Source organism: Monodelphis domestica, chromosome 4 (genome assembly GCF_027887165.1).
Source record: "Monodelphis domestica isolate mMonDom1 chromosome 4, mMonDom1.pri, whole genome shotgun sequence".
In the NCBI taxonomy this organism is placed as follows: domain Eukaryota; kingdom Metazoa; phylum Chordata; class Mammalia; order Didelphimorphia; family Didelphidae; genus Monodelphis; species Monodelphis domestica.
The window spans coordinates 351582746-351606983 of record NC_077230.1 but is presented as its reverse complement, the minus strand read 5'-3'; the positions used below and the strand labels follow the sequence as shown (position 1 = coordinate 351606983).

At 35.8% G+C, this 24238-nt stretch overlaps 2 protein-coding genes across 2 annotated transcripts; both read left to right on the top strand.

The window, feature by feature from the left end:
- Positions 1–3334: 3334 nt before the first annotated feature.
- Positions 3335–4288, top strand: LOC100019112 (olfactory receptor 51F2-like). The gene has a single exon (XM_001372033.3). It carries the CDS (start codon positions 3335–3337, stop codon positions 4286–4288), a length of 954 nt encoding a protein of 317 aa, XP_001372070.3.
- A 13063-nt stretch (positions 4289–17351) lies between these two features.
- On the top strand, positions 17352–21148 carry LOC100019084 (olfactory receptor 51F1-like). The gene is made up of 2 exons (XM_001372015.3): positions 17352–17365; positions 20221–21148. Exons 1-2 carry the CDS (start codon positions 17352–17354, stop codon positions 21146–21148), a joined length of 942 nt encoding a protein of 313 aa, XP_001372052.3.
- Positions 21149–24238: the final 3090 nt, after the last annotated feature.

Here is a 24238-nt window from a genome sequence, read left to right as displayed (position 1 = left end):
TTCTGCCTCAGTAACTCCAGTGTCTAAGATGTATTGAGATACTTAATAAATGCTTACTGAATTATGTCGAATCAAACTATAGAGACAGAAGAAACCTCAGTGGCCATCTAATCCTCTACACCTGTAGGAATACTCTCAACATTCATCTAGAAAGATTCTTCCAAACTGTAGTGCAGTATCTTCTATGAGAGGAAAGGCATTCCCCCACCTCGAACCCCAAAGCATCTCATTCTGATTATGGATAGTTCTAGTTCATTGGCCCTTTTTTTTCAGGCATTAAGACTAAGAACCTCTAAATGTTTTGCTTATTACTTCTACTTCGTTCTCTGGATGAAACAGCACAACTTTAAGGCTGCATCTATGTAAGTCTTTCATGTTCTTAAAAAGCTGTCATGTCAACCATGATTTTTCTCTTTGCTTCTTAAGCATCTCTTTTTTCTTCAACCCATCTTTATATGTTAGGGACTTAAGTCCTTTCCTATCTTGAATGATCTCTTCTCAACACTGTCTAGTTTGTCGACATCCTTCTTAATTGACAATATTCAGATGTGAAATATTTCAGATGAATATGATCAGGAAAGAGTGAAGATGTCTTACAACCTTTTTATTCTAAGAAGTTATGCTCCCAAAAGAGAGAAATTAGAAGTTTTAGGATGGTAGTTTTTTTTTTTTGGTTTCACATGTTAGAATAATAATAATGATAATTCACATTTACATAACACTATCTACATGAGTCTATGAGATGAGTAATTTAAGGTAGCATGAAGAGAAATTTCATAAAAAGTGAAGGTGAATAAATGTGGAACGGAATACCTTATATGGTAGTGAGTTTCTAGTCACATGAAGCATTAAAGTAAAAAATGGATGGTCAATTTTCAGGGATATTATAAGTGAGGTTTATGATTGAAGATAATATAGTGGTTAAGGTTTGTGGTCTCTAATGAATCTCAGCTCTAATCATTTTTGGCTTTATCCAGGATTATAATTAGAGAGCAATTAATGTACCTGGATCAGATAAATTTGGGCATAATCCATCAGTCATTCACAAAAGAAGCAACTATCACAATTACAAAATTAATTGTCTTATACTAAACACGTGGCAGGGTAGATATAGAAATAATCTATGATTATAAAAAATAGAGTTTTCTTCTCTCAAAATAAATGTTCATAATTTCACAGCTTAATGGAATTCCAAGAATAGAATGGATCTTTAACACCATTTAGTCTTATCTACTATTAAATGATTCTTCAAATATGCAGTTACTCTAAAGATATATGGTTTTTCATATGAGCACCCCAGAAGTTACATATCCAAATAGTGTTGCACATCATAAGAATTTTGCCTGGTATAGTGTAAAGCAGTGGTTCTCAACCTCTCAATTTGTAGCAATGAGAATACATAATGCATATCAGGTATTTCCATTCCAAATCATAACTGTAGAAAAATTATAGTTTTGAAGTAGCCACCAAAATAATTTTTTGGTTTGGGATCCCTGCAACATGAGGAAACTGTATTGCACAGTCATAGCATTAGAAAGGTTGAGAACCACTGGTGTAAAGGTTCCCAGACTTGGGTCAGTAAACATTTGTATTCAAATCATTCCTCTAACATTTACTAGTCATATTTCTATGGGTATATTATTTAAATTCATCAAACCTGAGTTTCTTTACATGCCAAGTGAAAATAATATCTCTAATTCTCATTTCATGATACTGATCTGAGTGTACTGCAAGTCACAAATCATTATATAAAGAAAGAATCCATATTCCAGTCTTAACCTATAAGTGGTCCTGAGCTAAGCATTTAAGCTCTCTGAGTCTCAGTTTATTCCTAGAATTTTGTCATAATGTTTTTCCTGACCACTTCACAAAGTTGGTAAGCATCAAACAAGATGATAATGTCAGCTGAAATACTATATAGGACTTTTATTATTTGACTGACTCAGGTAAATACCCATATTATATTTGAAGTACTCTATATGTAGTTGAAAGTCAACTTTCAGATGTTCTTAATATTTTCATCCTAACTATTTCATGTTCAATATCCAGTCAAAAATTCAGGAGGCATGTCTTAGATAAAGAAGTCAATTATCTTGAATATCTGGGCATGTGACAGTTAAATTCATTTTCATCTATGACATCCTCCACCAACAATCTTCTCTTTATTATTTGGATCCTTGATATTTACCAAAGCATTTTTACCCTAATTTTCTCCCTACAGAGGGAAGGAACTTATATAAAATAATATCAGATTACAAACTTGTGGTGGTACAGGTGGTGACACTAATATGACATGATGATGATGGAAGCATATGTTATTTGTCTAATTCTTTAGATTTACAAGGCACAAGACATACATTTTCTTATTTGTTTTCTATTACAAAACTTTGAGTTAGGTAGGAAATTATGGATTTTTTTCCATTTTGCAGATAAAATGAGGTTCCTGAAGGTGTACTACTTTCTCCATGTTATAATATACTTACTCTAAATCCAATATGACAACAATTATTTATTAAGTACTTACAATGTGCCACAAATTGCTATAAGAATTAGGATGTAGAGAGAATTTCAGTTCTTGCCCTGAAGGAACTCATGTTCTAACAGAAAACAACTATATAAATGTAACTATGTTGAGATTAAATGAAATTAAAATTTCCTACACAAGGAAAGGACTAGATGCTATTGAGATAGGGAAAGGGTTCTTGTAGATCATTGGATTTGAGATAAATCTTAAGAGAAGCCAAATCAATCCACGAAGGTGAATGTAAAAAGGGAGCACATCCCAGATTTGAAACATTATCAGTCAAAAAGCAGGGAGATGGGAGGCAAGTGCTCTTTCTACCTTCAGTACATTTGTAAATACTTCTTACAACACCAAGCAAAGTATTCGGGAAAGACTACTGCTCTAGAGCTTTACCCCTAAGAAGTGCATATTTGGATGGACAGGAATACTCTACAATATTCTTTGGGTGGTGATCTCTATGTCCATGCAGAGTGTTTTGTTCCCTATTAGAGAAGCAAACACCATCAAGTATCCATATTGAATTTCCCATGAACACACACTTTTCTCAGGGAGAGTCAGCCAACTCCTTTTGTGTGAAATAACTAATTAAAATAAATCTTGAAGGAAGGAAGAAAAAATTCAGAGAACTCTTTCTCCACATAATCTATATTTACTGAGCTCCTGCTATTATAGGTAAGGTATTATATGCTTTGTAAAGAATATTGAAGAAAAATAAAATAGCCCTTGAATTTAGGAAGTTTGTAATGAACTGAATTTATCATTTCAGGATATAAATTCTCTCATTAGAAAAATTTGTCTCTTCATCTCATCATGTCAGCTTTCCTTAAGAACACATCAACGCCACCACTGACCTTCTTTCTTACCGGTGTTCCTGGACTAGAAGCTGCTCATGCCTGGATCTCCATCCCTTTTTGCTGTCTCTACATAACAGCCCTCTCTGGGAATGGTATGATCCTTTTTGTCATCATCACTGAACCAAGCCTCCATGAGCCCATGTACTATTTCCTCTCCATGCTCTCTTCTACTGACTTGGGCTTGTGCACATCCACTCTGTTTACTGTGTTGGGAATATTCTGGTTCAATGCCAGAGAGATCAGTTTTAATGCCTGCCTGGCTCAGATGTTCTTTATTCATCTCTTCACTTTCATGGAATCCTCAGTACTACTGGCCATGGCCTTTGATCGATTTGTGGCCATTTCTAATCCACTCAGATATGCCACTATCCTCACACACTCAAGAATAACCCAGATTGGAGTGTCAATTGTTACCAGAGGTGTGGTCATCCTGATACCCCTTGTCCTGCTTCTTAAACGGCTCTCTTTTTGCCACAGCCATGTGCTTCACCATTCTTATTGTTTTCATCCTGATGTTATGAAACTCTCATGTTCAGACACAAAAGTCAATAGTGCATTTGGGTTAATTGCAATCATTTCTAGTGCTGGTATAGACTCAGTCTTCATCCTCCTCTCCTATATTCTGATCATCCACTCTATTCTTAGCATCGCATCCCCAGAAGAACGCAAGAAAGCCTTTAGCACTTGCATCTCCCATGTAACTGCTGTAGCCATCTTCTATATTCCTCTAATCAGCCTATCCTTTGTCCATAGATTTGGGAAGAAAGCCCCTCCCTATGTACCCACTCTCATTGCCAATATCTACCTGCTGATTCCCCCTGTAATGAACCCCATCATTTACAGCGTAAAGACCAAACAAATACGTAAAGCTGTTCTCAAAGTCCTTCGCCCCAAGGGAGTCCTGATCTGACACTTGCTTTCTCCATACAAACTGGAGACAGGAAAGAATTTTCCATTGACAGGATTTTTTTTCAAGACAGCTTCATAGAATTCTTAAAATAGAAAAAATCTTAGAGGTCATCATATATTCAGTTCATTCACCACCCAATGATGAAACACTCTTATATAATCTCTCAAAGATGATAACCCGCTCTTGATTTGAACTCCTCCAATTACAGATATGTTACTGCCCCTCTGAATAGTCACTTCAATTTCAGCTAGGTATTTTTAAAAAATAAATGGCTTCCTTAAATTCCTCCCAATTTTTCTGAATTCTGATTCTGCGACAACAAACACTGCATCTTTATGTTTTATATGACACTCCTAATGAGTGAAGTTATTCCCAGAATCATAGCTCTCTACTGATGTAGATAGAGTTGTTTCTGATATTCTTTTCAAAGGGACAGTAATGGTTCCAGAATTCCATGAAAAAATAGGAATATGAATAAATCCTTTCAACAATTACTATCACTGAATTTTAGTCCATACCTGAATTGAGCGTTCCCCAAATTGAACGTTCCCATTCACTTCTGAATTACACATTATTAATACTGATTGCTCATAATAATACAACATTTTATGATACATAATGATTTTTACACTTGTGAAAGTATCATAGTACTATTCTGAATTTAAAGAGCATAAATACCACCTATTATTCTTTTGATAGATTTATTTATTGATTTTTCTTAAAACTTAGTTTTAAAATGCATTTTATTTCAATTCTAACTATTCTGTGGTGCTTGGGGTATTAGTATGTTTGAATCCTACAACCTCAAAGATGAAAGGGACTTCTTTTCCAAATCTTCTACTGCCTCTCTTTCACCAAACAATTATCTTTCTTAAATCAAATTGGGTCCACAGAAGTTCCAAAGGTTGATCTTCCTTTACCTTCTATCAGAAAGTCATTTATAATACAAAGGTATCTTCAGGTTCCAGGATGTTATATTCTTTATTTTAAAACAATTCTCTACAAGTCTAATATGGTGAAAATCATTAACTAAAAACAAGCACTGAAATTAAGCAAAAACACAAATTAAACTGGATAATCTCCAAAGGACTGTTCAAGTCACTTAAAAAGGTAAAATGTTAATGAGACTTTTCAGGTTTATATTACACATAATGAATTTTAAATCTGATTATTGAATCAAATTAAATAAATGGAATAGAATTGAATACCTAGCCTGACTATATAAAGACTAAAGAATCATGGTGTAAATTATATGAATTTATTTAAGTGGAAGTCTCCAGCTTAAAGAATCAGAACTATTGAGTCAGAGATTTGAAAGGAAACTCTAGTCATATTTTAAAAACCTACCTGAATATCAAAATGTCTCTATCATTTTCCAGACAAAATACTGAAAAATGACTTGTCCATCTGGAATATCTCCAGAAACAAGAACCATTCAAACCATTCCATTTTCTAGATAATTCTAATTGGTATTAAGTATACACTATATATGCAGGAGACATGGAAATGTAGCAAATGTGTTACATATAAATATATACACATTAATATATGCATAAATATGCATGTGAATATATATATGAACATACATAATGTCTAAGAGCTCTCTTTGCTAGTATAAGTTCCTAGTTTAAAACTACACAAAGACTTTTTAACTATGTTCATAAACATAAGTATTTATATACATATATGTATAAGCAATGAATATGGCATATATATATACATATATATAGCATGTATATATATTTATACATTATGTATATATGTATATAAATATTATAAAATAAGCTTTTCAAAAATAGAATGGTACATAACCAGTCTCACTTTCTTATCTAAAACTTCATATATGTTTACATATGTGTGTTTATTATATTTGCTAATGATTCATTTCATAATAAAAAGAAAAATATTTTAAAATATAATACATCTTTATTTTCAACATCTTTATTTCCATTACTGTTGAACTCCAGGTCATAAGATAAGAGATCCATAGCTGAAAGATAACTAAAATATATGAATTTCTCAGGCAAGGAAACTGTAAAAAATAGACTCAAATACAGGACTACAATCCCCATGAGCCTTTGCTCCACTTCCCCAGAATGCCTTGTAATCTCACCTGGGCCGAGATCAAGAAGGTATGTAAGCTGATTCAAAGGCTTTTGAAGGCTCTTGCTCTTTTGGACTTCCATTTTGGAGCAGAGGCATCTCTTCCATGATGTGAGGTTATTTTGTTTAGGCCTCTGGCCTAGGCACATGTTTCTTACTTGTATATATTCTTTAATCCTTAATAAACCTCTAAAAAATATAATACTCCTTGCAGAGAGAAACTAATTTCTGCCTCAGATGCCTCAGTCTCCTCATCTCCCATAAATTTTAATCTTTACAGTTTGGTGACCTAATGGGAAAAAAAAAAACTCAATCTTCTGAATTCTTTTCTGATCTTTAGTTCAACTTTTAATATCTAGTACCTAGAAAAAAAATTTTTTTTGAGCCATATCTCTCTGGCCAAGGTTTTCTACCCTCGCAAAGCTGCTACAGGCTCTGGACCTGCTGCCCACCCCACCTGGCTAGGCCCAGCTGCTTCCTGCCTGCAGCCTGCAGCCCTGATCGTCCTCACCTGGTTCCTGGTCCAGGCCTTGCCCACCCCCGAAGCCTCTCCTGCTCCTGTCCTCTCACCAGCCCGGTGCCTGCCTATTTCTGTGCCCCAGACCCAGAAGTGTGACCCCAGCCAGCTCATCACCCAGATCCTTGGAGCAGATTGCTGAGGACACATTGCGACCAGCTGGTAACAGTATTGGCCACGTGGGTGGAGGGGAGAGAGGAGAGGGAAAGGAGACCAGGTAATTTTCCATTAGGCTAAGCCTCCACGTGGCTGGGGGTATTGGCCACAGGGGTATCAGAGAGGGGAAAGAGAGAAAAGACTAGAGAGAAGAAACAGATCTTTTCAAACAGAAACCTAAAAAGCAATGGGTTTAAAAGGATTTTTGACTCTTCTGGCAATTTCATTGATTTTACCTGCCTGTCTGGGAGCAGACTCAGCCCAAAGATTCAACTTTAACTTTGGGGAGGAAAATGGGTGGCCCAGCAAACTGGAAGCCAGGCCCAGAGACAGGAGGTCTCTAGTTAAAATCTGGCCTCCGATGCTTCCCAGCTATGGGGCCCTGGACAGATCCCTTGAACCCCTTAGCCTAGCCTTTACTACTCTACCTTTGGACAATAGACATTTAAATGGATAATTAAAAACAAACAAAAAAAAAACCCCAAGTAACTTTGAAGAGACTAAAGGCTATATTCCAAGGCATTTCAGACTCCAATGGTTTATAAAAAATCTCTGTGTTCTATTGCATTGTTTTGTTTAAAATATAACTTTGTGATTTTTAAATTCATATATTACTGGATTCAATATTATTCTGCTTGAACTGAAGGTTGATTGAATTTATTTTGAATGTACTGAGTTTTAAAATTCTGTTGTTTTTCCCCTATAACTGTGTTGAACAAATAGTATTGTGAATAAGCCCATATATGAAAAAACATTTTTTCTATTTTGCTGAGGATAGATGGACTTCAGAACTGGTTATAATTGTATTAACAACCTTTGGAATTTTAATGTGCTAAATACCTCAAATGATTTGATTTTAAGGGTTTTTTAAATATGATTTTTGGAATTTTTTTTTTAACAATCTGGTTATTTTTGCCTGCCCCTACCATGAGGAAAGGCCCATTAGCTGAAGTGAAATACATTTTATAAACCCCCAACCTTCCAACATGTGAATGGAAGTTGGGCAGTTAATTTCAGGGCATTTGTATCCTTAAAAAGCCTCCAAAAGGAGCACCCCTTTATTTATGCTCTTTAGCTCACTATTTTACTTCTACCAGAATGATATATAGATTTCTTGATTATGTTCTTAACCCTAGATGAGTTTTACTTTGTTTAAAAAAAATATGTTTATTACCAAGGTTGAAAGATTGCTATGTTTGTAAATGTGACAAATGTCCATCAATTCATAGGTTTTTAAAATGTCATACAGCAACTTATGTGAAATATGAAAGTGTGTTTGTTTGCTATTGTAATTAATTGGGCTATTGAGAATTTGGGGGATTTTGATATCTACATATTTGTACTACTGTATTTTTAAAGATGAAAAAATTGTTAACCTTGTTCAATTCATTTGCCTTCTACTCACAGTGATCATGGCCAGATACAAAGAGGAAATGGATCTCATTTTTTGGTGAGAAAGCCTTGTATTTTATATTTTCTTAACTGACACAGAGTGTCAATGGTTATAAGCTATATTTTTGAATTTTTTAAAGCTCTTTTATTATTATATTTTTCTTGCATGTTCAATATACTTTTTCAGTTTTTTTAAAATTATTTTTCTCTCCTTTTTATATTTGAAGCACATGTCACCAGTATTAAGATTTTCTTTAACCTTTTGATTTTTAAGTTTAAGATACATTTGCTAATACATTCCCTAAAAGGCTTGTGACTATAAAAATGATGCCACTAATTATTTAAATAAATTATGGGACTTTGCTTAATGATTCTGTCTGATTCCAGGACAAGAGATACACAGAGCCATTTCATAGGGCCAAAGAAAGGCCAATCTAGGATGGATTGATGCACTTCTAAGCCAATACAAAGGTCTTGAACTTAGTGTGAAGACTCGAGGTTACTATGTTTAACATGTTTTAAGACATAGGCTTTCCTTGTATCCACACTCACCCTGAAGATACTCACAGACAAGTATCCCCGAAACCTTGGCTCCTATAATCTGGTCCCCTTTTCTGCCTCTCATAGTGTGGTACCTTTCTGTAGTCCTGGCTACTGACTAGGTAAATGCATCGTTACTTAGATCATTTTGATTGGGCCCTGATTGAAGGACCACCTATAGATTTATTTTTCTTCTACTTGGAATTTTTACACATAAGACTTTGATAGTCAATATTTTCATCCAGAAATTTTTCTTTTCTTTTGGATTTTCTGATGTCTTTTTAATATCTCTTGCCAATTGATTCATATACCTCATACCTCAGCCATGCATCCCTAAGTGATCCCCTTTTTTTTATATCACCCTCTTAATGGGGGGAATGTAAAAAAATATCATTATTTAAATTGCAAAGTTCAAATTCCTTTTGAGAAGAATTTTAGGTAAAGAAGATGCTACTTCCCTGAATCCAGAAACTGAACTGTTGGAGAAGCCACCATGAAGAAGCCTCCAGACCACAAGCTGCACAAAAATGAACTTTGCGTGTGGTTAATGAACATTTATTTGCATGCATACTTTCATGCCAAAGGGGACTGCCCCCTAACTGGCTTTCTGTCAATGCGTCCAGTAATTATTGGTTTTATTCTTTTCTTTCTCTTATCCTCAAATTATTGTAATCTTTAAATTGATTATGTTTTCATGATCCTTTGGAAAAAAATTAATTTTTTTGCAAATGATCACACAGGGGAATGTAAAAAATAGACTCAAATACAGGACTACAATCCCCATGAGCCTTTGCTCCACTTCCCCAGAATGCCTTGTAATCTCACCTGGGCCGAGATCAAGAAGGTATGTAAGCTGATTCAAAGGCTTTTGAAGGCTCTTGCTCTTTTGGACTTCCATTTTGGAGCAGAGGCATCTCTTCCATGATGTGAGGTTATTTTGTTTAGGCCTCTGGCCTAGGCACATGTTTCTTACTTGTATATATTCTTTAATCCTTAATAAACCTCTAAAAAATATAATATTCCTTGCAGAGAGAAACTAATTTCTGCCTCAGATGCCTCAGTCTCCCCATCTCCCATAAATTTTAATCTTTACAAAACTCAGTCTCAGGAAAATGAATACATACAACAATGCATACCCTTTGATCCAGTAATACCACTACTAGGTCTATATTCCAAAGAGTTTTTGTACAAAAATATTTATAGCTCCTCTTTTTGTGGTGGCAAAGAATTGGAAAGCAAGGATAATCCTTAATTGGGGAATGACTAAATAAATTGTGGTATATGATGTTGATGGAAAATTCTTGTGCTGTAAGAGGAATAGGAATGATGAAAAGGATAATTTCAGAAAGAATTGTAAAGAACTAAATGAATTGATACAGAGTGAAATAAGCAATACCAGGCAAACATTGTACACAGTAATAGCAATATTGTAGAATGATTAAATGTGGTAGACTTAGCTACCATTAGCAATACAATGATCCAAAACAATTTTGAGAGTCTTTTGAAAAATAATGCTATCTCCCTTCAGAGAAAGAACTGTTGGAATAGGATTGAATATGAAAGCTTATGATTTTTCACTTTTTATTTAAGACTATGTTTTGGGGTTTTGGTTTTATAAGACTATTCACTTACAAAAATGAATACTATGGAGCTATGTTTTTCATGATAAGATGTGTATAACCCAGATTGAATTGCTTGCCAGTGAAGGGACAGGGAAAGGAAGGAGAGAGGGAGAAAATTTGGATCATAAATCCTTGAAAAACTTATGGGGAAATTTGTTATCATATGAAATTTATAAAAGAAAAAATAAATTTTAAAATGAATTTTAAAAATAATTAGAGCAGTCCTAAAATAGAATGAGTTGCTTAATGATAGAATGGATTCCCCATCAGTGAAAGGCAGGTGGAGGCTGTACCTCATGACTGTTGTACAGGTAATTCTTGCTGAAATGTAGATTTGATGAGTTAGTCCCAAAATCATGATCCAGCTGGGAAATGCTGTGCTATGAAACCATTCTATTCATTTTAAAAGCTCCAGTTCTGGGGCAATTCCTTCAAAGGTTTAAAGACCCATGCCTTCTGTCCTTCACATGAAGAGCTATATAGAAAAGAAAAAGAAAAAAAAACATGCAATAAGTCACCAGAGAATATCCTTCCAGGGACAGAGAGACTTAAAATGTCACAAATTCACAGAGTTTTCCCATAGGAACAGATTTCTCGATTTGCTACTTCATTAGCCTAAAAGAACATGGTTCAATATAAATACTCTTCCAACAAATAACCAGTACTACTCCTCCAAGTCATTTTCATTTTTGCATTGTCCAATTTTTAATCCTATTTCTAGGGTTTTCCCAAAATAAGAAACTATCTTCAAATGCAGCTCTGCATATTTAATTATTTGTCCTCTGATATTTCAGATGAGCTCATATCACACCAAAAGAATTTAAGTTAGATAACAAGAAAACATTTCTTAGCAGTAAAGGTTGAGATACTAGCATTACATGTTCAGTCAATTCAGTCAGTTCAAAATTACTCATAGGTTCCTTTATTTTCCAAAAAGGCTATAGTGTGAATTTTAAAAATTGTAAATGCCAAACTGTAAAGATAATTTTAGTGTTTTGACTTAAAATCTAAAAAAGTGGTCACCATGGGCAATTCCCAAATATGAAAATACTCATCAGCTAGGATTTATGGAGATTTTAATTAATATAAATGAAGGAATTAAAGGAAGGAGAGAGAGTGAGAGTCAGAGTAAGAAAGAGATAGAGACACAGAGAGACAGATGGAGAGAGAGAGAGAGAGGGAGAGAGAGAATACCCAAGCAGTAGAAAAAGGCCTAAGGGAGAGTGAGTCAGTTTTTATCACTCACCACAAAATCATCTCCAAGCTGCTGGGTTCTTTCCCTCCAAAATGAAATCTTCTCCAAACAGAATTCAATCACAAACTCAATTCAAAAAGTCCTTCACTTCAACTCTGAACTCCAACAACTCTATTACGTTTTACCCCTTCATTTTAAAGAAAATTTCTCTTATGTCACCTCCCCTAAATTTTCATGTCTACCAATCTCAGTAGATACTTTTTCCCAGGACTGCCCATTCTTAGTTCTCATCTTCTTTGGTTCTCACCTTCTCTGCTTAGATAAAATCTACTGGGTACTTCTCACCTCTTTTGTTAAGCTTGCCTTTTGTAAATTACTTGACATTTCAGTGATTAATTTAACCTTTATAGGTACTTAGCACCTTTTTTTATTAGATCTAAAAATACACCTATCTTAAGGTTCTAGCTTTACTATAAGGTATGAGTAGGGACTTTTCATTGTTCAATCAGGAGTCTGCAACTTTTTCTTCCCCTAAGGCACTGTCTGAGTAGGGTGGAGTAATTTTAAAAGTTCTCAATACATTCCTGATCAAGTACCTCCATTGTTTAAAATGGGGAACAGCTTAATCAAATCTCCTAAAGTAGAGTCTGAGTAGTTTTAAGATTCACAAACCCCCTGATGGTCATTGGGAGTATAGTCTCCCCACTGATCATTTAACATAATCATCTTGTAGTCCTAAAGCACTTCTAACTACAGATGTATACAATATTCAATTTTCTAAGAGGAAATTACAGTAGTTAGGGAGGAATAGAAAAGAAAGAAAGCAAAACCAATGTTTTGCTAGGCACATTGACCATAGGCCAAATTAGGGGCAGTCTACTTGGCATAAAAGTGTACATTTACAAATAAATGTTCAATCAAACTTCAGTTCAATCAACCACACCCAAAGTTCATTCTGGATCTTCTTGATGTAGTGTGGGTTTTCTGGCATCTTTCTGCAACAGTTCATTTTCTGGATTTAGGAGTTAGCAAGCTTCTTCCTTGAAGATCTTTCTCAAACAAAAATTCAAAACTCTGAATTTTATATTAAAATACAATCCCCCCCCTGAAGTGGGTGTTAAAAAACATCCAGTTCATGGAAAACGAGGGGATGCCCATCAATTGGGGAATGGCTGAACAAACTGTGGTATATGTTGGTGATGGAATACTATTGTGCTAAAAGGAATAATAAAGTGGAGGAGTTCCATGGAGACTGGAACAACCTCCAGGAAGTGATGCAGAGTGAAAGGAGCAGAACCAGGAGAACATTGTATACAGAGACTAATACACTGTGGTATAATCGAACGTAATGGACTTCTCCATTAGTGGTGGTGTAATGTCCCTGAACAACTTGCAGGGATCCAGGAGAAAAAAACACCATTCATAAGCAAAGGATAAACTATGGGAGTGGAAACACCGAGAAAAAGCAACTGCCTGAATACAGAGGTTGAGGGGACATGACAGAGGATAGACTCTAAATGAACACTCTAATGCAAATACTATCAACAAAGCAATGGGTTCAAATCAAGAAAACATCTAATGCCCAGTGGACTTACGCGTCGGCTATGGGGGGTGAGGGGGGAGGAAAAGAAAATGATCTAGGTCTTTAACGAATAATGCTTGGAAATGATCAAATAAAAATATATTAAATAAAAAAAAACCATCCAGTTCAGCTCAGGATGCAATGTTGAGTTATAAGGGTGTATGAGTTAGTTATCAAAAGAAAAGAAAAATACATCCAAAAACATAAAGAAAAAAAATTCAAAATAGGCCCTTGTATAGGTCCAATTTAAAATAATTTCTATCCCACAAGTCTGTCGGACAGAATGCAGTAATATTTCACTTACCCATTTGCAGCCAAGACTACAGGAATTTGCCATACTATAACAAAGGAAAAATCTAGAATTTTATTTTTGATAGGGAAGTTTCATTCCCTGGTCTGATTTTTGTCATTCTCAGGAATATAGGGAGCCAGCATGATAGTTAAATTTTGGTACTTGTATGAGATCTTCACAAAGAGTGTAGATACAAGGAAGTCCTATGACTAACATATGTCAAGTGTCACAACCTTGAGTTGACTTTAGTATTTCCTGTGTGCTCTTTTTGGCACTATTCAGGTTAAGTCTGTGCTCCTTGCTTTTATCCCTTTTCCTAGAATCAGACACAAACATTAATCACAGTCCCATAACATTTTTCAATAAATGGCAGGTTCCCATAGTTTAAGCTTTTGGGGTATCAAGTATATATATAACTTATATTACCGCAGAAAAAATATTAATTGTATGTACCTTTAGTACAAGAAATAAGAAAAATAAAGAAAAATCAAATATTCTAATCAAAATAAAAGAAAAGCATTAAAAAATTAAGGGAAAAAACAGGAATTCAATGTGTTCTCAAAAAAACAGCTTCCACTTGTAAATGGATTATTATCTTCAATGTATGTGATAGGATACAGTCAATCAATCTCAACAGAAAATGCTCTCTTCACATATGAGCAATGAATCCAAGAGTCCTTCTCTTCAACCTTTATAGATATTTGAGTAGTTAATAATATTTGGAATGGTCCCTCCCAGGAAGGCTGAGTTGCTCCAATATGCTTGAAATTCTTAATATACACTTTATCTCCTGGGTTCAGGTCATGAAGAGAAAAGTCTAGTGATTTAGCTTGTACAGCAGCTCTGGATTCATGAAGTTCATGCAGTTTGTGCTGTAATTCCTGAGTATAGGAAGCAATAGTAGTATCTCCCCCTAATAGTGATGTATATGCAGGGCAAAAATGGTTTAGCTTGTATAGGAGATGTGTAGGTCTCCTCTAGGCCTGCTTATAAGATGAAATAGGGTCAGAGGGAGAATTTCAGGACATTTTAAATGTGTCTCAGTGCCAAATTTTCCAACCATAGTTTTAAGTTCTTTGTTCATTTTTTTCTACTATCTAGAGGGGAGACAAAACTTAAAAAGTTTAATTAATAGCAACAAAATCAATAGAGTCTAAGAAGAACCACCTTCATTTTGTTTGGGATGTTCATTGGGACCCCCCTGAGGGCCATTAGCACCTCGAGTATTTTTTGAATGAGCACCATTTTTTATATATTGTTGTTGGGTATTGTGTTGGGTATTATCATCTTCTTCATTTGGAGCACTGTCATTATTTTCTCAATTTCTATTTCTATAATTTTGATTTCTAAAATTTTGATTTCTATAGTTATTATAGTTACTTCTATAATTATCACTTCTGTAGTTGTTATTAAACTGTGTATTCCTTCAAATAATCTTGAGAAAAGTTCTACATTCTATCATTTTTGTGGCCCTTCTCACAGAAGTGGCAGGTTACTGATTTATCTGTGTATTCCTGCAAAGGGGTTTGGTCTCTCCCTTGTTTTTCAATTGTCTCTTTAACATTTCAATTTCTTTCTTTAAGTCTTCCACTAATGTATTGTATTCCCCAGGTTTTTTTACATGACCCTTATAAACATAGGTTGCTACTCTCCTCAATTCTTCAAAGTCCATAGAGCCCTAATTAGGACAGCTAGTTTTAAAGTAGTCTTTTACCACTGAACAATAATTCTCAATGAATTTCCTACGTATTTGCCTAATGTCCCTTTCTCTGGATAAGTCAAGGTCCATATATGTATTTCCTATGTCAATAAGCCTATCCAGACTTCCGGTCAGATGGCGGCTTAGAGAAAGCTAAAGTTCAGATCTCCGGAAACCCTTCCCTACCGAACTCAAACTATATGCTCCTAGGGCACCAAAATTCAAAACAAACAAAAGCATAGATCCCAGGAATCCTCCTCCTGGACCTGGATCAAAAGGTACGCATCCCCCCAAAAGCCAGAACCCAAGATCACTCAGACCTAAGGGGTAGGCAGAAGGAAGGTCCCAGGACCTATTCCCCCCCAACCCAGAGCACCGAGTCCAAGGCAGCAGAGGGAACCTCAGAGCCTCAGGACTGGCTATTCTGAAGACTGCTTCCTGAAAACAACCTGACTCAAACGAGGGGGCACCCAACACAGACAGCAGGGAAACAGAGAGAGACGGGGGGGAGCTTGTAACCCCCTGGCTGGATCCTTCCATTCAAGTCTCATGGAAGGTCCCTACCTCAGGGCATACTCAGTTCAACCCAGGGACAGCTAATCCTATCAGGAGCCCTCAGAGCTCTGGGAAACCACAGCCCCTCCCCCCTCAGAGTGCTGGCTCTTCTGGACAGCTAAGGCACAGAAACAAACACCCCACGGAAAGGGCCAAACCAGGCTCAGAGTGTGGAAGTAAGGCAATGGAGGAGAGGAGAAGCATTGGGAGGGAACTGAGGAGGGCAGTAACACTGAAACACCAGCAATTCCTGGATTCCCCGGGAAGACAGAACAACAACTGCATAGAACGGACAATCTGCCTGGGGCTAAAACCTCTGAACACCAGACACAGATAAGAAAAGCTAGTCCTCCCCACTCAGATAGAGATGGCAAACTCCACAGAAGCACAAAAGCCCCGAAATTCCAAGAAAAACAAGAAGAAGGGGGCGACTTTGGACACATTTTATGGAGCAAAAATACAAAATACAGAGGAGATAGAAGAGGAAACACAAGCAAATGCTCCAAAACCTTCCAAAGAAAACAGAAACTCTCCACAAACCCATGAAGAATTTGAATCGGAATTGATCAAAAAGATGGAAGCCTTCTGGGAGGAAAAGTGGGAAATAATGCAAAAGAAATTCACGCATCTACAAAACGAGTTAGACCAAAGTGAAAAAGAAAACCAGGCTTTAAAAGTCAGAATCATCCAACTGGAAGAAAATGAGCAAGAATTAATAAAGGAAAGCCAAAAGACCAAGAAATTAGAAGAAAACATAAAATTACTCACAGACAAGGTCATAGATTTGGAAAATAGAGGGAGGAGAGACAATTTAAGAATAATTGGACTACCAGAAAAGCCAGAAACTTAAAGTGCAAACTCGACATCGTAATACAAGAGATAATCAAAGAAAATTGCCCAGAGATTCTAGAACAAGGGAGTAATATAGCCACTGAAAGAGTTCACAGAATACCCTCTACACTAAATCCCCAAAAGACAACTCCCAGGAATGTAATTGCCAAATTCAAAAGCTTTCAAGCAAAAGAAAAAATCTTACAAGAAGGCAGAAAAAGATAAGTAAGATATAAAGGAATGCCAATCAGGGTCACACAAGACCTTGCAAGTTCCACTATGAATGACCGCAAGGCATGGAACATGATTTTCAGAAAGGCAAGAGAGCTGGGCCAAGAATAAGCTATCCATTAAAACTGACTATATACTGCCAAGGGAAAGTATGGGCATTCAACAAAATAGAAGATTTCCAAGTTTTTGCAAAGGAAAGACCAGAGCTCTGTGGAAAGTTCGATATGGAAAAACAAAGAACATGGAATACCTGAAAATGTAAATATGAAGGGAAGGGAAAAGGAGAAAAATGTTATCTTTTTCTTTTACTCAAACTCTCCTCTATAAGGACTACATTTATATCAATCTATGTATACTAACATGTGGGGAAAATGTAATGTGTAAATAGGGGGAAAAGAAAGACCAAATAAAATAATCTTTCTCACACAAAGATTCACACGGGAAGGGGAGGGGAAGAAAACTCCTATAAGAAGGAGAGGAAGAGAGTTTTTACTTAAACCTCAATCTCAGGGAAATCAACTCTGAGAGGGAAAAACACCCAGATACATTGGGATCTTGAATTCTATCTTACCCAACAAGGGAAGGGAGAAGGGAAAACCAAGGGGGTTAGGGTGTAGGGAACACAAAAAAGGGAGGGAAGAAGAGGGGGGAGGGGAAGGGAACAAAAAGGGAGGGACTAGAAAGGGAAACATATCAAGGGAGGGGACAAGGGGGACTGATTTAAAGTAAATCACTGGACTAAAAGGTAGAGATGAAGAAGAAAGGTTAGAATTAGGGAAGGATATCAAAATGCCAGGGAGTCCACAAGTGACAGTCAAAACTTTGAATGTGAATGGGATGAATTCACCCATAAAATGTAGATGAATAGCAGAATGGATTAGAATCCAAAACCCTACCATATGTTGTCTTCAAGAAACACACATGAGGCAGGTAGAAACCCACAAGGTCAGAATTAAAGGATGGAGTAAGACCTTCTGGGCCTCAACTGATAGAAAGAAGGCAGGAGTGCCAATCATGATATCTGATAAAGCCAAAGCAAAAATAGACCTGATCAAAAGGGATAGGGAAGGTAATTATATTTTGTTAAAAGGGACTTTAGATAATGACGAAATATCACTAATCAACATGTATGCACCAAATAATATAGCACCCAAATTTCAAATGGAGAAACTAGGAGAATGGAAGGAAGAAATAGACAGTAAAACCATATTAGTGGGAGACTTAAACCAACCATTATCAAATTTAGATAAATTAAATCAAAAAATAAATGAGAAAGAGGTAAAAGAAGTGAACAAAATCTTAGAAAAAATAGAATTAATAGACATATGGAGAAAAATAAATAGGGATAAAAAGGAATACACCTTCTTCTCAGCACCACATGGCACACTCACAAAGATTGACCATACATAAGGTCACAGAAACATGGCACACAAATGCAGAAAAGCAGAAATAATAAATGTAGCCTTTTCAGATCATAAGGCAATAAAAAATAATGATCAGTAACGGTACATGGAAAACCAAATCAAAAATTAATTGTAAATTAAACAATATGATACTCCAAAATCGTTTAGTTAGAGAAGAAATCATAGAAACAATTAATAATTTCATCGAGGAAAATGACAATGATGAGGCCTCCTTTCAAACCTTTTGGGATGCAGCCAAAGCAGTAATCAGAGGTAAATTCATATCCCTGAGTGCATATATTAACAAATTAGGGAGAGCAGAGATCAATCAATTGGAAATGCAAATAAAAACACTCAAAAGAGATCAAATTAAAAACCCCCAGCAGAAAACCAAATTAGAAATCCTAAAAATTAAGGGAGAAATTAATAAAATTGAAAGTGATAGAACTATTGATTTAATATATAAGACAAGAAGCTGGTACTTTGAAAAAACAAACAAAATAGACAAAGTGCTGTTCCATCTAATTAAAAAAAGAAGGAAGAAAAGCAAATTAACAGCATTAAAGATGAAAAGGGGGATAGCACCTCCGATGAAGAGGAAATTAAGGCAATCATTAAAAATTACTTTGCCCAATTATATGGCAATAAATACACCAATTTAGGTGATATGGACGAATATATACAAAAATACAAACTGCTTAGACTAACAGAAGAAGAAATAGAATTCTTAAATAATCCCATATCAGAAAATGAAATCCAAGAAGCCATCAAAGAACTCCCTAAGAAAAAATCCCCAGGGCCTGATGGATTCATCAGTGAATTCTATCAAACATTCAGAGAACAGTTAATCCCAATACTATACAAACTATTTGACATAATAAGCAAAGAGGGAGTTCTGCCAAACTCCTTTTATGACACAAACATGGTACTGATTCCAAAACCAGGCAGGTCAAAAACAGAGAAAGAAAACTATAGACCAATCTCCCTAATGAATATAGATGCAAAAATCTTAAATAGGATACTAGCAAAAAGACTCCAGCAAGTGATCAGAAGGGTCATCCACCATGATCAATTAGGATTTATTCCAGGGATGCAGGGCTGGTTCAATATTAGGAAAACCATCCACATAATTGACCACATCAACAAGCAAACCAAAAGAACCACATTATTATCTCAATAGACACAGAAAAAGCATTTGATAAAATACAACACCCACTCCTATTAAAAACACTAGAAAGCATAGGAATAGAAGGGTCATTCCTAAAAATAATAAACAGTAAATATCTAAAACCATCAGCTAATATCATCTGCAGTGGGGATAAACTAGATGCATTCCCAATAAGATCAGGAGTGAAACAAGGATGCCCATTATCACCTCTACTATTTGACATTGTACTAGAAACACTAACAGTAGCAATTAGAGAAGAAAAAGAAATTGGAGGCATCAAAATAGGCAAGGAGGAGACCAAGTTATCGCTCTTTGCAGATGACATGATGGTCTACTTAAAGAATCCTAGAGATTCAACCAAAAAGCTAATCGAAATAATCAACAACTTTGGCAAAGTTGCAGGATACAAAATAAACCCACATAAGTCATCAACATTTCTATATATCTCCAACACAGCTCAGCAGCAAAAACTAGAAAGAGAAATCCCATTCAAAATCACCTTAGACAAAATAAAATACCTAAGAATCTATCTCTCGAGACAAACACAGGAACTGAATGAACACAACTACAAAACACTCTCCACACAACTAAAAAAAAAAAAGACAAACATTCATCCTCATTCCATCATATCAGCTTTCCATATTAGCACCTCACTATCATCCCTGACATTCATTTTGACGGGTGTTCCTAGACTAGAAGCTTCCCATACCTGGATCTCCATCCCATTTTTCTGCCTATACATAACAGCCCTCTCTAGAAATGGTATGATCCTGTTTGTCATCATCACTGAACCAAGCCTCCATGAGCCCATGTACTATTTCCTCTCCATGCTGTCCACCACTGACCTGGGATTGTGCATTTCTATGCTTGTGACTATGCTGAGAATATTCTGGTTCAATGCCAGAGAGATCAGCTTCAATGCTTGCATGGCTCAGATGTTCTTCATTCATCTATTCACTATTATGGGGTCTTCTGTACTCTTGGCAATGGCCTTTGATCACTTTGTGGCCATCTCTAACCCTTTGAGATATACTACCATCCTCACAAATGCTAGAATCACCCAAATTGTAGTGGCAATTGTCAGTATTGCAATAGTAATCCTGATACCCCTTATTCTGCTTCTTAGACGCCTGTCTTTCTGCCATAGTCACGTGCTCCAATATTCCTATTGCTTCCACCCTGATGTTATGAAACTGTCATGTTCAGACACCAAGATGAATAGTGCATTTGGGTTGACTGCTACTATCTTAGTTGCTGGAGTGGATGCAACATTAATCCTACTTTCCTATGTCCTGATCATCCATTCCATCCTCAACATTGCATCCCCAGAGGAATGCAAGAAAGCCTTCAGCACTTGTATCTCCCACATGACTGCTGTTGCTATCTTCTACATTCCATTGACTAGCCTGTCCTTTGTCCACAGATTTAAGAAAAAAGCTCCTACCTACCTGCCTACACTTATTTCCAATATCTCCTTATTCATTCCTCCAGTAATGAACCCTATCATTTATAGTGTGGAGACAAAAGAAATTTGTAAAGCATTGCTCAAAAATTTTTGTCCCAAAAAATTCTGAATCTAACAATTGCTGCCAAATCACTTCTTATGTTCTAAATTTCTTTCTAAATTCTGTTAAAATAGAAATAAGACTTAGGACATAAGAGTGATTGGCAGGGCAGGGCATTAGAATTTTCCATGGAGCTGGTGGAATAGAATTCCAGAGAAACAGGTAAGCAATTGACAATCTCTTTGGATGTGGATGAAGGAGGAGGCAGGAGTATTTTCCTGGAGCAGCTTGAGAAACCATCTTTCAAATTAGAAGCCTGGGAATATCTTTGGCTGTGGAATAGAAGACAGTCTTCATTCTTCTGCTGGTCAGATAAAAGAAGCTGATCAACTTGAGAACAGGCCACCTTTGGATATTTCTCCTGGGATTTTTGGTCTTTGCTTACTGAAAGACTCTGTTGTAAGATTACTACTCCCTAAAGACTTTGCCTTTAATGTAAGAAAAATAAGATAGTTGTAGTCAAATAACTTATAAATTAGAGGGTAAAATAATTAATCTCTCCCTTTCCCCTGCTTCCTTTTTTACCTTCCCTTTCCTTGTTTAATAAAATCAAAATATTTATATGTTCCCTCTACGTGTCTTCCCTAAAACCCCTTCAATCCTATTATAATATTTCAGTTGACTGAGCCAGTTAGACTGTATAATTAATTCTTATGTATTTTCATCTGTCTAGATAAGGTTTCATTAGAGATAAGGCAGTTAGTTGGAACATTCTAAAGTCCTGAGGGTGCTACATTTCAGAGGTGGAGGTCAGCAGAATTCTAAGACTTTGGAAAAACTGTGGGACATTTAAAAACATTAAAAGGCCATTACCACATTCTCTTGGTGTCCACATTGGGTGGCCATTTTGAAAAAAGAAATTTGTCAAATTGTAACCTTTTGTAATTGTTTCTTATAAACTGTTCAAAGTGAATCACAATAATACAAATACACCTGTTAATCCTGTATTATTGTTTAATGTATACATCTCTGGAGACACATTAGTTACTGTGTTAATGATGCTGTGGGAGCACATTCTGTACATTCCCTATATTTTCTTTGCATTGTTTCCTAATATTTGTTTAATTATATTATAGTATGACTGGATGAAACCAATAATAGATGTAAAAGTTAAAACTGTTTTAGCATATTTTCCCCCTATATCTTATATGTTTGTATGTCATGTACAAGTCTCAAGTGGCATTCTTTTACACTGGCAAATGTTTAAAGGCTTTGGTCATCTGGGAAACTAAGGATTCAGAACTTAAAATGATGGTACACCATATCCTATGTCAACTTAATTTAATGGAATTATATATATAATAGAAAATATGATTGTAAACAAGGAACATGAGTGTGGAGATACTGGAAATAATGGGGAATTGAAACAAATTAATAGATTACAAGAAGAGGCTAGTAGGGTGGCTACCCTATGTCCACTTACAGATCTCCCTGGAGTTTCCAAAGATGAAATAGTTCAAGGAAAAACCCTCAAATATTCACCCCTGAGGACTTGGAATTGATTAAAAGGAAAATTTCTAGCTTTACAGAAGAACCCAATAGACTTATTAAGGAAATGAAAAGGGGAATAGATCTGTTTGACCCTGATTATAACAATTATGCATTGCTAATGAAGGAATTATTAACTAAAAGGGAACATGACAAGTTTTTAGAGGAGACAAGATTAAACGCTCTATTGGTATCCTGACCAGAACAATATGATATGGAAAAGAATAACAAGCATAAATATGATGAAATGAATAGTAGGGAAGCCGCTGGCTTGACCCCTTTTATCTCACTGTCTTTAGCTTTTAATTCTGCTTCCCTAAGCTTTCTTTTTAGGTATTCTACTACAGTATCTTTCTCCTCATATCTATCTTCAGTGTCAGTGGTTAAATATGTAGCTTTATGCCTAAGGTCCTCCAAATCCATTTCTTACCAATTGAGGTAATTATTCTTAAAGAAAAGTTTGATTTGGAGTACTGTATTTTTAACAAAGATCCTTTCAATGTGAGCAATGGTCCCTTCCTTGAATACATCCATGCTAAGAAATGTTTCAGCCAACTCAGTAATTTACTACATTTGGGAAGACTTTGCAAAAGTGATTTACTGGCTCCAGTATCTACCAAAAGATCATATATCTGATCCCCTATTGTAACAGTTCTAGCCATGGATTCTCAACTTCTGGTTTTGATATTCTAATTTAGTATGCCATTATTCTGCATGTCTTCTAGCCTGGAAATATAGTAGTCATCTTTGACTCCACTCTCTTCTTGTTCTCTTGCTTCCATGCAATCACTTTACACATATAGATGTTCAAGGAGGTTTATCACTTGTGGAATGGGGACCTGAAAAGGCCTTTTCAAGGCTTCTCATTTACATTTGGGGCCCAACTGGAACTCAGCTCACAATTGTGGCCCCAAGAAGCTGTAGCATGCACAGCAGCCATACTCTAGTAAATTGGCAGATGGGTTTAAACCACATTGAGGTTAACCAGTGGGCTACATATCCTTTAATGAATTGAGGGTATATACTCCAAGTATTTTAAAACTTCCCCCTATAAAATGTTTGGATGAAAAAAAAATATTTTAACAGTCATAAAGGTAGCCAAGAAATGGCCCTGAGGAGGGCTTAGATCTTGTTCAGACAACAAAGAGGCCAGCACCATACACTGAAGCCTGCCTCATGATCAGTTATCTTGGCTTTTATCTTGTCATTGGACTTTAATTACTCTGGAAGAAAGAGTAAGACTGATGAATTTGTGTAGTCTGCCTCTCTTAAATTCACTTCATGCACATCAAGATATCACTCCATGATGGCATTATTCCTATTCAAAAAAGAAGGACAAACAGGATCAATTTCTTATTCTTTCCAACATTTTTCACATACATACATTTTTTTCCTTTTTATTCTCATTAGCAGCAGCCTACTTGAAATCCTTCGTATAGTTAGCCTTGGCAATTCCAATAGCCTTCCATTTCACAGTTCAAATTCAGACTCAGAAGACCTTTACTCTGAAAGAACTTGAGCAAGAAACTTTACCTACATTTTCCCCAACCATATCATGGAGATAAAAATAGAACCTACCTTGCAGTAGCATCTTAAGGATAGAATAAGACA